Source organism: Pelophylax lessonae, assembly GCF_965119305.1.
Source record: "Pelophylax lessonae genome assembly, chromosome: 1".
In the NCBI taxonomy this organism is placed as follows: domain Eukaryota; kingdom Metazoa; phylum Chordata; class Amphibia; order Anura; family Ranidae; genus Pelophylax; species Pelophylax lessonae.
The window spans coordinates 783,278,309-783,293,817 of NC_138768.1; the positions used below are offsets into that span (position 1 = coordinate 783,278,309).

Genomic DNA, 15,509 nt, shown 5'->3' on the forward strand with positions numbered 1-15,509 from the left:
TATACAGTATCCCAGCCTGCAAGGAAGCACTTTCTGCCATGTCATCAGGGCTGTACTAAATGCCTGTACACTTATTTGTCAGGTTCCCTCCCACTGTTCAATATGCCTCCCTATTGGACCAGTGTGTAACCCTCTGCAGACAGAATGAGTTGCACCTGAGCAGACCTCACTAGCAGATCCTGCTCTCGGGTAGGCAGAGAACAATATAGATTTACCTGCAATCCCTCTGGTAAGCAGAAAGGATTCAAAACTATACTCTCTCTCTAGCACCTACCTAGGAGGGTGCTACATATAAAATATGTGTATTCCTTAAGCGAAGAAATATCAAGGTACAGCTCTTGCAATATGGCCATCTTTTGCTGGGTTGAATTACGCGCTGATTTCCTATATATATATATATATATATATATTGTGACAGGAAGTCAGGTAAATCTGGGAATGTAGTCACTGAGAGGAGACACATTCCCACCTGCTTTGAAAAGTTCACTGATACTATAGGGTGTTGGCTGCAAAAAGAGCCAGCAGGAAGTTGAAAACCATTCAGCTGTTCAGAATGAGGAGATCAAGGCCTCTATAATTTGTCCAGAGAAAATCTATTGAGTGCTGCCTCCTGTCGCCGTGTGGGCTGGGAGAGGAAGGCAGACATACGTGTACCTCCCGACGCCGTGTGGGCATGGGAGAAGGACTGCTGCCTCCTGTCGCCGTGTGGGCTGGGAGAGGGGGACAGTCGGATGTGTGCCTCCCGACAAGCTGGTGAGCATGGGAGAAGACCCCCTAAAGCGATGTGAAGCTAAGGAGGGTAACCAAGAGTGAAGACGTCTCAAAGGTGAGAAGACGAAGTGTTTCTGTGTGAAAGAAAACAAAGGGACATGTTCAATGGACAATGTTTGTGCTGTGTGAAAAGCAAACAAATGGACATTTGAGTGTCTGCTGTAGGATCAGCAGTGTCGGCCCAACAGTAGGTTGGGAAGACTTCTTAGGTAGGTTCCAGCGTGAGAAGGTAGCCGCCCACAGAGGCAAGGATTTATTTTGTCTTTTATTTTATTTTGGCTGTTTTGATGCTTGCAATTGTGTTAAGTAAATTGCATGAATAAATCAGTCTTGTTTTCAACCTCTAATCGGCTATCTCTCTGTGAAAACGCACCCCAAAGGGGTCACCCATACGCCTACCACCGAGCTAATCCCTTACATATGGTGGAGGTATGCAGTGGGCAGAAGCGAAGATCCCTGCAAGGAAGTGCAAATGTTTGATGAACTTTGTCTGGTGCATGAGATTGCACAATCTATGTGTGCAGGAGAGAAGATCCTGACAGAAAAAAAAAAAAAAAGTGTTTTAAAGAGACAGGGGTCTCAAAATTTTTTGATGAACTTTGTTGTGTCTGGTGCAAGTGACTGCACAAACTGTGTGCGCAGGAAAAGAGATCTTGCAAGAGAGAGAACAACTACATGTGTTAAAGAGACAGTGGTCTGAAAATTTTTTTGCTGGACTGTGAAAAATTTGTTTGTGGAGTTATTGAAGATGGGGCGATCCAAACGCCTGAAAAATGCAAAGATAGATGAAATGAGAGACCGAATTCTATGGATGGAGGGGATGCTACCATTTGAACCAGCCCCATCCATGCCTGAACGGAATCGGCTAAAGAGAAAAATTGTTGTCCCTAGCAACACTGGGGCAAATGAAACTGCTTTGGAGACGCAGGGTTCTCAGATGAAAAGTAAACCCAAAATGGGGGAGATGCTGAAACAACGGAGCTTTGCAGCTCAACAAAAGGATCACCAAGAGAGCATGGCAGGCTGGAAACAGAGACGCCAGCAGCCAATGGAGGCCATCGGTTTGGAAGAAACCGAGTATGTGTGCAGGGCTGAGTTGGATGCCTTGCAACGGAAAATGGAAGAAAAGGAACAAGCCGTGGAATTGCTTAAGATGGAGCATAGAAACTTGCAGGAAACGAATGAACTACTCAAGTCTCATGTGTCACAGTGGGAAGAAACCACTGCTCTTCTTTTGGTCGAGTTGCAAAAATGTCAAGACACTATAAAGGAGAAAGATACCATCCTCATGGAAAAGGAAATTGAAATTCAGACTTTGCAGAAGCAAAGTATGTGTGAAATGTTGGAGTTGCGTAATCAGCTGGAAAAAAGTCTTCAGTGTTTGGAAGTTACAAAAATAGACCTGCAGGAGTCGCAGGAACAGAATGTCGCTCTGAAAACGACATTGTCTCTCAGCGACAACGAGAAAAGTGAAAGAGAGGCTAAATTACTGAGTACTGTGTATGAGCTCACCACTTTGAGCAATGTGGTAGATGAATTACGTGCAGACTGTGAAAGTTGGAAAGGTGAAGCCCAACGTTTCCAGCAGCAGTTAAAGGAGAAAGAAGCCTGTGTGGCAGAATTACAGTCTCATTCCCAGAAACTAGCCAATGAGGTGAAGGCTCTTATGCAGGGAAAAGGAGATTGTGAACATAAGAGGGAAAAAGTAGAGGCACGGCTTCTGGAATCGCAAGTCAAGGTGTCAGAAGGTGACCGATTGTGTGCTAAGCTGTTAGAGAAGGCAAACCGATTGCAGGTTGAGTTGGACAGTGTCACAAATCGGCTTTCTCAAGCAGACAGCAAATCTAGAGAAATTGCGGAAGATTTTTCTATCTTGGAATCGCAGCTGCAAGACACGCAGGAACTCTTACAGGAAGAGAGGTGTCAAAGGCTGAGTTTTAGCACAAAGCTCAAACAAATGGAAGATGAGAAAAATGGCTTCCTGGAACAATTAAAAGAGGAGGCGGAAGCAAAGAAAAACCTTTCAGAGCAAGTCGCAACATTGCAAGCTCAGATAGCGGATATGAAAAAACGCATGGAAGAAAGCGTTGGTTCATTACAATGTGTTGAAGATGTGAAAAAGAAGTTTGATCAGATGCTTGGTGAAGAGAAGACTGTGTCTGCAAAATATGCAGAAGAACGCGCACGTGCAGAAACGGAGGTGCGTGATAACGAGAGCAAAGCCCTGTTCTTGGCTCGCTCTTTGGAGGAAGCTCTAGAGTGTAAGGCTGAACTAGAAAGTGTTAACAAACAGCTGCGTACAAAAATGGAAGAATTGGTCAGCTCCAAGGATGATGTTGTGAAAAGCGTTCAGGAGCTAGAAGAGTCTAAGCGAGTCTTAGAACAGCAAGTAGAAGAGATGAAGATTCCATTGCAGGAACTGGAAGAGGAATTACAGGCAACAGAGGATCTGTCCCAAAGAGGGGATAGTGTGCCTGATGCAGTTTTTAAAAGGATCAGTGTTTTGGGGTCTGTCCTGAGTGAGCCTCAGAAATGTGATGACATGTGGCTTGAATCACCCCTGTGGAATAAACCGTTCCTTCAAAAACTTCAGCAAACAAAGGAGCTGTGTAAGAAATGTGATGTTTTCTCAGTTCAGGCTGAAAACCTAGTGGAGAAAACTAAAGCGGAGAAAACTAAAGCAAGTGATATAAATCTGGGAGAAAAAAGCAAACGCCACCTAGTGGAGAAAACTAAGGCTGTTGATGAAAACGTGAAGCAAATTAAGTTCAAGTGCCTTTCAGGGAATATTTCCAAAATGGAACTGGTGAAAGACAGGTGGCAGAAATTTGATCGTGATCTTGAGATACATTCCATGTGGAATTCAGATAGAGAAAAGGAACTAGGTGACCTTGAGCGGTCAAATAGTTCAGCAGAAAGTGCATTGAAGAAACCTGTAAAAGAATGTGTTGCAGTTCCATGCTTCTTCACTGATGCAGAGAGGAGGTCTATAATGGATACCACCCAGATCGCTGGGTTCAACTGTGTTGTTGCCTTTAACCCCTATGTTGGTGGAAGGAAAGTTGATGATGTTCTGGTTGGCTACTTCTGTGAAGAGTTTGGCAAGAAATATAAACTGAATATCAAATCAAATAGTAGGCCTTTACTGCGACTCGCTCAGGAGGGCGAAAAGTTTAAGAAGTTGATGAGTGCAAATGCTTCAGATCTGCCTATGAATATGAAATGTTTGAATGATATTGATATCTCTGGGAAAAGGAACAGGGGTCACTTTGAAGAAATGTGTGACAGCCTGTTGTCTCAATTGGAAAATCCTCTGCACAGCATCTTAGAGCAAGCAAAGCTCAAGAAGGAAGATCATTCCCTTTTACAACAAAAAGTCAATGATTGTGTACAGCTGTATGGAGAGGCAACTCAAGTCACAGAGGGATGTCAAGAGTCCCTACTTGGAACAAAGCTTAGTGAAGCAAAGGTTCTCAAAGTTTTGTGGAAAACATTTATGGATTGCAGAGAGAGGCGTCTTAAGAATGTTGAAGACCTTAAGACTAGCCCAATTGAGTTGCCTATGGATCACGGTCCTCCATGGTGGATTGGACAGACGGTTATGAGGGACAAGCTGTCTGACATTTATGAGAAAGCTGTCAATGAAGATGACAGAAACGAGAAGGAGCAAAATTATGCCAAAAATGCAGTTGAAGAATGTGTATATGAGATGAGAGACAAACTGTGTGGCATTTATGAGAAATCTGTCAGTGAAGATGACAAACAGTTTCATCCGGAAGCTTGAGGATAATAGGAGGCTTATCAGTGAGTCAGCAGTGCCTGACACATGCGTGCCTGGAAATATGTGTCCCAACCCTAGGGTTGAAACAAGAGGGGGGGGTATGTGACAGGAAGTCAGGTAAATCTGGGAATGTAGTCACTGAGAGGAGACACATTCCCACCTGCTTTGAAAAGTTCACTGATACTATAGGGTGTTGGCTGCAAAAAGAGCCAGCAGGAAGTTGAAAACCATTCAGCTGTTCAGAATGAGGAGATCAAGGCCTCTATAATTTGTCCAGAGAAAATCTATTGAGTGCTGCCTCCTGTCGCCGTGTGGGCTGGGAGAGGAAGGCAGACATACGTGTACCTCCCGACGCCGTGTGGGCATGGGAGAAGGACTGCTGCCTCCTGTCGCCGTGTGGGCTGGGAGAGGGGGACAGTCGGATGTGTGCCTCCCGACAAGCTGGTGAGCATGGGAGAAGACCCCCTAAAGCGATGTGAAGCTAAGGAGGGTAACCAAGAGTGAAGACGTCTCAAAGGTGAGAAGACGAAGTGTTTCTGTGTGAAAGAAAACAAAGGGACATGTTCAATGGACAATGTTTGTGCTGTGTGAAAAGCAAACAAATGGACATTTGAGTGTCTGCTGTAGGATCAGCAGTGTCGGCCCAACAGTAGGTTGGGAAGACTTCTTAGGTAGGTTCCAGCGTGAGAAGGTAGCCGCCCACAGAGGCAAGGATTTATTTTGTCTTTTATTTTATTTTGGCTGTTTTGATGCTTGCAATTGTGTTAAGTAAATTGCATGAATAAATCAGTCTTGTTTTCAACCTCTAATCGGCTATCTCTCTGTGAAAACGCACCCCAAAGGGGTCACCCATACGCCTACCACCGAGCTAATCCCTTACAATATATATATATATATATATATATATATAGCTGGCTATGATACTTTTTGCTTCTCTTTTCTCTCATCACATTCTAGGAGCTGCACTCCCCAGGTATTTATGCTCATTATTAAGAATCCAAGAGACAAGCATGATGCGATCATGTGGGAGTTAGTTGAGAGGAAATGTGTCTCTGGTAGAAAGTAAATCCAGGACCTTAGGGTCCCATTTACATCATTGTGGTGTGTTAATGTAAGAATATTAATGCTTCATTTGAATGGGCTGCCTATTGAATCAAAAAGCACCAAAAAAGGTGCATTGGGGTGCAATTCAGAATGTCGCACGTTGCAGAAATGCATGCAGCAATGAATCCTGCCTGAATGTCTAGTGAGAGATATGACCACTTGTTGGCTTGTTTATCTAATTTGCAGCAAATGCTAAATAAATGTGGTACTAATGACATAACTAATAAGATGACTGTCATCAGTTAAATATCTCAGGGGAAAAGACCTTCCATGTGAACAGGAAGTGCTAGGAATCAAATTCAAAATATTTATATTCACTCTCTAGGATGCCTAAAAATATGCTGCATACTTGGTTATGTTGCTTTTACGTCGAGCCTGCTTTAAAGTAGATTTAAAGTAGTTGTAAAGGTAAAAGGTTTTTTACCTTAACACATTCTCTGAAATTTTATATATACACTACTCAAAATTTTTTTAAGGAACTCTTTAAAAACACATCAGATTTCAATGGGGAAAAATCTCATGCTGTATACCTATACTGTTATGGACTGGGTAATGTGTTAGAAATGGAAGGATGCCACATCGTTTGATGGAAATGAAAATTATCAACCTACAGAGGGCTGAATTCAAAGATACCCCGAAAATGAAGTGAAAAAATGATGCAGCAGGCTAGTCCATTTTGCTGAAGTTTCAACTCAAAATGGTACTCAGTAGTTTGTATGGCCCACACATGCTTGTATGCATGCCTGACAACGTTGGGGCATGCTCCTAATGGGGCGACAGATGGTGTCCTGGGATATTTCCTCCCAGATCTGGACCAGGGCATCACTGAGCCCCTGAACAGACTGAGGTGCAACCTGGGGGAATCGGATGGACCAAAACATAATGTCCGAGAGGTGTTCTATTGGAGTTAGGTTAGGCGAGCGTGGGGGCCATTCAATGGTGACAATTCCTTCATCCTCCAGGAACTGGCTGCATACTGTTGCCACATGAGGCTAGGCATTGTCGTGCACCAGGAGGAACCCAGGACCCACTGCACTAGTGAAGGGTCTGACAATGAGTCCAAGGATTTCATCCCGATACCTAATGGCAGTCAGGGTGCCATTGTCTAGCCTGTGGAGGTCTGTGCATCCCTCTGGATATGCCTCGCCAGACCATCACTGACCCACCACCAAACCGGTCATGCTGAACGATGTTACAGGCAGCATAACATTTTCCATGGCTTCTCCAGACCCTTTCACATCTGTCACATGTGCTCAGGGTGAACCTGCTCTCATCTGTGAAAAGCACAGGGCGACAGTGACGGACCTGCCAATTCTAGTGTTCAATTGCAAATGCCAATCAAGCTGCACAATGCCAGACGTCGGGCCCTCAGGCCACCCTCATAAAGTCTGTTTCTGATTCTTTGGTCAGAGACATTCATACCAGTGGCCTTTTGTAGGGTTCTGGCTGTGCTCATCCTGTTCCTCCTTGCACAAAGGAGTAGATACCGGTCCTGCTGATGGGTTAAGGACCTTCTATGGCCCCGTCCAGCTCTCCTAGAGTAACTGCCTGTCTCCTAGAATCTTCTCCATGCTCTGAAAGGGAGTCGCAGTCAGGAGCAGGGGGGCGGGCGTGCACGTGACATCACGCCCCTATTCGCGGCCCGGCTGGGAGTGAGCCGGGAGCCGCAGTAAGAAGGAGGGGGGCCTGGCGCACACACAGGACACCACTGGTTGCTGGGACACCTGCTGTCCCAGCAAACCAATGACTGCCCGTAGGTGGCGGCCTGAAAGTCCGAGTGGAATTATCATGCAGTCCGTTCTTGGGCTGCCATTTAATGACGGCTGCTCTAAATGAATTCAAGAGAGTACCAACGACACTCTTTATGATACCAGGGAGTATCTGTTACAATCTTTATGAATTTCATAAAGTGACTATGACATGCTTTATGAATCCCAAGAAGCATCTACAACACTCTTTATGAATCCCAGGAAGTCCCTACAGATGTATCTATGACACTTTTTATGAATTCCAGGGAGTATCTATGACACTCTTCATGATTCCATGGAATATCCACTTTACTCTTAATAAATTCCAGGAAGTATCTGCAAAATTCTTTATGAATTCCAAGAAGTAACCACAACACTCTATATGAATTCCAGGAAGTATCTACAATACTCTATATGAATTCCAGGAAGTATCTACAACACTCTATATGAATTCCAGGAAGTATCTACAACACTCTATATGAATTCCAGGAAGTATCTACAACACTCTATATGAATTTGAGAGAGTACCAACGACACACTTTATGATACCAGGTTGTCTTCACAACACTCTTTATGAATTCCTGGGAGTATCTACTATCCCCTTCATGGATTACAGGAAGTATTTGCAAAATTCTCTATGAATATCAAGAAGTATCTATGATATGCTTTATGAATACCAGGAAGTACTTACAACACTGTTTATGATTCCAGGAAGTTTCTACGATACCCTTTATGAATTCCAGAAAACATATAGGGCACTTTTTATGAATTCCAGGAAGTATCAACAACACTCTTTATGATTCCAGGAAGTATCCACAATACTCTTTATAATTTACAGGAAGTATCAATGACACTATGAATTCAAGGAAGCATCTACAACACTTTTTATGAATTCCAGGAACTATTCTATTTGGAACATCATGTAGTTTGTCTAATTCAAAATTAATTCTATTTAGGTAATAACACATTTGGGTATTTCTGCCATATCAATGCTTAAAAAAAAATAAATAGACAACTAACCATGCCCTTGCTCAGAGAGATCTCTCAGCTGGATTTCCCGGGCCTACATACCTGCTACGGCAATTACAAGGAGGTCCTACTGTCCCTATTGGATTTCTAACTATTGTTACATTTTGAAGAATGCAACTTTTGTCTGAGTGTGAGAGCACGCTTGGAGCAAGAGGATAGAGATCCCAAAGTGGGAAGAAACAGGGCTTGGAATGTGGGTGGGGAGATCTTGATACTCGCCGCGATTCTCAATCACGGCAAATCGCGGGATGCCCGTGCAATTCCTGTCACTTCCAATGGCATCCCAAACGTGGCACGATTTTGCCGTGATTGTCGACCCACGAATCGTGGTAAAATCGTCCATAAAAAGTACAAGAACTTATTTTGGGCAACAGACGTCCCGCCATTCTGTTCGTAGGATTTTACCGCAATTTGTCGGGCAACAATTGCAGCAAAATCATACCGCATTTGGGGGGCCATTGGAAGTGACGGGAATCGCGTGGGCGCCAGGCGATTTGCTATGATTCGGAATCGCGGGTAGAATCGCGGCGATATTTGAACGGAGCCTAAAGCCCCGTACACACGATCAGATTACCGAACGATCTGTCGTCCATTTTTTGTGGCATGCTAGTCTGATGTGGGAAGTGGAGAGGTTATTTTCATACGAATTTACCCGTACGACAGGATTCTACTTCAGAAGTGATGTTATGTGCTGGATTGTTTTGTATGTGTTCTTTTATCTCTGAGCATGCCTAGTCTTGCTCCATCTAAATCTGTACTAATGAGACTAATGAGAAATTGTTTTGACGGACGACAAAAATTTTATAGCCTGCACATCAGGATTTTGTTGGCTGTCGAAAGCACCATACTAACAATCCGAAAATCGGCAGATCGGTCGTCGGACGAAATTTCCCTTCAGATTTTCTTATCGTGTGTACGGGCCTTTACTGTTGGCTATTCTGTTCACTACCTTAATTTAAAGTAGAGGAGTCTTACAACATGCTTTGTGTATTGTCATCAAGCAGAAAGTGAATCCCATATCCAACAATTTTTTATTTTTATTTTTTTAACCGGTTGCCGACCGCCGCACGACTATATACTGCAGCGGTCAGCCCCGGCCAGGCAGAGTGACGTATGGGTACGTCACTCGCCTGTCACTGACTTGCGAGCCAATTGCGGGCGGGCGCGCGCCCGGCGCGGCTCGTTCACAGACAAGTCAGTGCGTGTGACCGGCGGACTCGATGTCCGCCGGTCACACTACGATCGCTCCGGTGAAGGGAGAAAGGCGGAGCGGCTTATGCAAACAAGCCGCCCGTCATTCTCCCTGGTGTAAAAATGAAGATCAGACGGTTCTACTATGTAGGACCGTTGATCTTTGTTTTTACACCAATAGCAATGTCCCTGCACAGTTAGAATCACGCCCCTAGGACACACTTAACCCCTCCCTGTCCAATAAAGTTAACCCCTTCCCTGCCAGTGTCATTTTTGCAGTAACAGTGCATATGTATAGCACTGATTACTGCAGTAATGTCACTGGTACCCCCAAAAGTGTCAAAAATGTCAGTCAAGGGTCCGATCTGTCCGCCGCAATGTCGCAGTACCGAAAAAAAAATCGCAGATCGCCGCCATTACGCGTTAAAAAAAAAACACCAAAAATGACAAAAATCTTTCCCTTTGTTAGTAAACGCGATAACTTTTGCGCAAACCAATAAAAATACGCTTTTTGCAATTTTTTTTTACCAAACATATGTAGCATAAAACAAATTGGCCGAAAATGTTAAAAAATTTTGATTTTTACATTTTTTTTAGGGAATTTCATATAAAAAAATGTGAAAAATATTGTTATTTTTGCAAAATTGACGCTTTTTTTTTGTTTATAGCGCATGATCAAAAAATCGCACAGGTGATCAAATACCACCAAAAGAAAGCTCTGTTTGTGGGAAAAAAGGATGTCAAATTCGTTTAGGTACAGCGTCGAACGACCGCGCAATTGTCCGTTAAAGTCACGCAGTAAAAAATCGCAAAAAAAACCCTGGTCTTTTAGCAGCCAAATCCTCCGGGGCTTAAGTGGTTAATGTCTTGAATCTCTATTGCTGTTCATATAGGTAATATGTGAAAAATCGGTTGATAGCATTTTTGAAAAAACAAAACAGTTTTCGGAAGTGCTAAAGATACTACCATCTCTTAGCTATCAAATTTCAAAAGATAATCATTCACTGGACGTAAAATTAATCGGTTTATCCTTCAATTTGGTCACATTAGAAAGGAAATGAGGAAATAAAATAAAATTAACCTTTCTACATCCCTTCCTTGTTTTAGTTGATTTTGTGTGGTGTAACATATCAGCATTCCCAGAAGCTTTCCATCCAGTATGGATCATGTGGATGAGCGGACCATTGCCATAGCAATGCTTGGCATCATGGCAATACAGCAAGTACTGGAGAAGAAAGCCATTATAAGAATGTATATTTGTGCTTGTGTTGACGAAAAAGATCGTTGCATCTGTATGTTTCGTTAACGAATTAGTTTACTTCCAGGTTAAAGTTTTCTTGCACATGCACACTAAAAATCAAAGGATTTTTTACTGTGCATGAAAGCCACTAACGTTACAAATTTCGTTCAATCAGTTAAAAATATTTTAAACTTTTCAATCGATTTTTTGGCTCTGAAAATTTAAAAAAGATTATAGTTTGTTATCCACTGACTATTGAAAAATCGGCCCATTGTTCAAATCTTTTAGAATTCGACCAATTTTTCATATAGTGTACGGCCAGCATAAGATTAGGGAAGGTTCAAAGTCTGCGTTCAATGGTGTGACAGGGTGACTTCCTGTGAGAAGAGATCTTCAAAATGTTTATAACAATATTAATAAAATACTAACAATATTTCTAACCCTTTCAACATTTTTGAATGGAAATTAATTTTAGCTTTCTCCTACTGTACATCTTCAAATGTTATTTTTTAATCACCCAAAAATTATCAATTAATTCTTTTTTACATAAATTGTAATCTATAATCCACTTTTGATGGACATATAACAAATGGTCATTCAGATTCAATATATTTGGCTCATTCTTAAAGCTGACCATGCACAAATTTGTCTGGTTCAACAGGAACTGGCTAAATTCCAATCAGTATGTGGCTGTCTCTGCTCAGCCGACGTCTATTGTTTAATTAATTAAAGGACATGCTGGAAAACATTCCTCAATCTTACAGCCAATCAGCTGCAGCTGCTTTATTATTAAAGTATAACTCGACTTTCGTTGGGAAAAAAAATCAGCAAATAAAGAAAAATAATATAGTGTATACAATTGCGACACAAATCATTTCTGAAAATGCAATGCAATATGGCTACCTGGAGGTGTTCTGTACACAGAATGTGTACTGACCACACCCCAGAAACATAATTTCCTGCTTGTGTGATTGGCTCACCAATTTTCCCAGAAGTCTGACTAATGCCTCATAAACACGATCAGATAATCTTACGTAAAAAATCGCTTTCGAATTGATCGCACGATAATCTGATCTTTAGTACACAGCTTTCAACAGCCGATCACAATATTTCGTCCAACAAAATCCGAAGGGACAAATACGAAAACTTTTGTCGTACGTTAGCCTAGTGAATGAAAATCGTTTAATCAGTACAGTATGCGTCCGATAAAAATCGATAGACAAAGACTGCGCATGATCAGAAACACTAAAATAACCCAGAAAAGGCCTGGCTGCCATTGTTTTTGTTTTGCATTATCAGATACATAGCTACGCAACCAGGAAGCTTTTCCAGAATCGTATGAAAAAAAAAAAAAATCATACATTTAGTACCCATTGTTGAATTTGATACTAGTATCATGCAACAAAATACGAACGATAATTTGTCCGATTATCTGATTGTATGTACGAGGCATTAGATATAAGTCAGATTTCTGGCATCCCCTGCAACAAAAATTTGATTTTTGGTGAGATAATCCCAATAGGAACACGTCTAAAGGGATGCAGGCCCAGCATATTTCCTCATTAGAGCCCTGCAGCTGCCACAGGTGATAGATTATTATGAAACCACTCCCGTTTGAACAAACAAACAATGAATTCTTCAGAAAAACAAAAGGTAAGACTCTGCAACAAAGTTTGTTAATATCCTTGAAATGTACAGAGATCACCCAGAGGGGAATGTTTTTTTCTCAACAAAAGTGGAGTTACGCCTTTAATCTGAAAAAGTCCCACTGTCAGAATACAATTTCCCAGCGAGGGGATTCTTCCATCCTCCTTGTATTTTGTGTATAGAGGAATCTGTTAATTTTTTTGCTCAGCTTGAAAAAAACGCATGGTCTATGGCCAGCTAAAAGTCCTGTATATCTAAAGCTCACTTTTTTTTTTCATTTTGTATAAAATAGTGATGTAATGATGAATAGTGATGACTTAATGTCTAAGCCCTGGTTTACATTGATGCTACTTTGAAATCGTGCTACTTCAGCGCGATTTCAGGTGCTACTTGGCTGACATCTGTGCCACTTCATGATGGCTATGCAAGTCACACCTGAAATCGCAAAAAAACCAGTGCAGGAACCTTTTTTTCAAATCAGTGCGGCACTGCAAAGTGGGAGTTGTGGCAATTTGAATGGTTCCACTAACAACAATAGGGTGCAACTTGTCATGCGATTTGGAACTGTCAAATCGCTTGACAAGCCGCACCAGTGTAAACAGGGGCTTAGGGCCGGTTCACACCAAAGAAACATAGTCTGGAAGCATTTCTGCATGTGTGGTTTTGAGTTATATATACATTATGTAGAATATATATTTGAGTTCCGATGCATTTTTAATGAATTTAGATTTTTTCCCCTTTTTTTCTTCACTTTAAATAAGGACATGTACATTCCGGTGCATTTTTGGTGTGTTTAGGTGTGTTCCGATGTGCTTTTATCGTTTGCTTTTTATGGATTTTATTGTGTTGCAGTACAGTTCAGTGCAAAAGAATGCAGCATGTTCTACTTTTTTTTTCTGGTGGAACGCACTGGAACTGACCACACTGGTGTGACCTATGTCATTGGAAATTATATAACCTACTATGCATGCGTTTTTGATGCATAAAAAAAAGCACACTGGACCGCAAGTGGTGTGAACCAGCCCTTAATCCACAGATCTTCAAACTACGGCCCTTCAGCTGTTGGGGATTTACATGTCCCATGAGGCTTTGTAAAACTCTGACAGTCACAGATATGACTAGGCATGATGGGAATTGTAGTTCCTGAATAACTGGAGGGCCATAGTTTGAAGACCCCTGCCTTAAACCCTTGTCAGGTTTTTCTTTGCCCCCTATACTTTATTGAGAAGATGTCCCTTTAAGCAGTAGCACACTGATCTTCCCAGTGAATGATTGGTCTGGAGGGTGTACCGGCACCTGTCTGATCATTTAGGAGAGCAGGCTAAGTTCCCAACACCGCCAGAAAAGTGACCATGCTATGCTCCCATGCCTAGCGTGGTCAGTTTTTTTTATAGGAACGCAGAAGGACTGGCAGGAACACCAGGGATTCTACACAAAGGAAGCAATACAAAGAGAACAGGATACTTATAGACAAGTACATGGTACCACAGGCACATATCAGGGATATTACCTTTTAGGTTTACATATTCTTTAATTATTTTTGAATGAATTATATAAAAATTTACCTTTAAATGTAAACGTTCTTTTTCCCAGTCCACACTGCCGTACTTTGCCACCTTCGAAGAGCCCATAGTAGATGTCCCCAATAAACTTCACCAGCTCTGGATCTGAAGCATTGACCAGGTCTACTCCAGTCTGACACAGAATCTTCCCAGTCATCCATTTCTGAGTCGCCATGGCAACAATTATCAGCACAAAAGATGTAAAACTACAAGCAGCAGCCAGGGAGAATATGGTTTTCTTGAAGCACCCGGGCATCCTAAGCTGCCATGCAGCAACAATACCACTTGTTACCAGCCATGCATATTCCCATATGTACCCCCGTGTGGTATTCCATTTTCTGACACAATTTGCCTGGCTTCAGTATGAGGATCGGGGGTTGATTTGCAGCACTTTCCGTGACTCAGACTCCATGCAAAAGGGCATCTTGCAATGAAGATCTTCAGGTGAGAGACACGTAGGTGTAGGCTGAATCCTAGAGGCAGTAACCCTATCTCCAGGCCTCTGATAGTGTTTCATAGAACTCTTTCATTGTCTTCTCTTTAAATACTCAGGTGACAGCCGCTTTATACAAGCACCAGACTTTAATAGGCTGCAGGTTTACTTAGCTAGGCAAAATACTATTATTTAGTACAGGTAGTGCATAGCAGTTTTTTTTATTTTTTATATCTATAATTTATTAAAAAGTGCGTTTCCCCAGGGGTGCTTAGGCCTTCCACAAACACCATGGTAATGCCAAATACCATTCTACCTGGCAAATTCCATTGCGGGTGGGGCTAGAAGCGTTAGATTGTGACCTGCTTAACATTGATATTATTCTGAGGATCAAACCTACTGAGCAGGCTACAGTATCCAACCCTGTTCCCTCTTTATTCTCTTTGCCTGTGGAATTGTGTGAAACATCAGTCTAAATTGCACTCCAAGCACCACCCACTACTATCATTTATTATGTGGCCTGCTCAACTCTGGGCCTCACTGGCCTCCATCACCTCGCAGGCCCCAACTTTTATGAGTCTATTACTTCAACAAGGTCTGCTATGGCAGTGTTTCTCAACCTTTTTTCAGTCAAGGCCATGGGCATCCGCAGAACTTTTTTCAGGGGGGGGGGGGGCTTAATTTGTAAGGTCTCTTAAAAGGCCTCTGCCCCTGTACTCCTCCTGCTGCCTCTGGCCTGGTGCATAACCCACCAATATCCCATTCCCTAGGAGATTGACATCCTTCCCTTCAAATCAACATCATTGTGAGTCAGTGGTAGTGCCCCACTGTGCAGTCATGCAGATACACGTGTTGATAGACTTCTGCCCTAGCATGTTGATGGTTAACCACCTGCCTGAGAGAAACCTGAGAGAAAAAACAAGGGATGGAGATAGAGAGGAAGAGAGAAAAAAGGGATGGATGGAGGGAGAGAGAGAGAGAGAGAAAAAGAGGGATGGAGGGA

At 42.4% G+C, this 15,509-nt stretch overlaps 1 protein-coding gene across 1 annotated transcript in view; it reads right to left on the minus strand.

Moving 5' to 3' along the window:
• Positions 1-14,539, minus strand: part of CLRN2 (clarin 2) — a 29,451-nt gene extending 14,912 nt beyond the window's left edge. Inside the window, exon 1 of the mRNA XM_082243602.1 lies at positions 14,077-14,539. Within this exon, the coding sequence (XP_082099728.1) occupies positions 14,077-14,329 (253 nt within the window). The 5' untranslated portion in view covers positions 14,330-14,539. The remainder of the gene's footprint in view (positions 1-14,076) is intronic.
• Between the last annotated feature and the right edge of the window lie 970 nt (positions 14,540-15,509).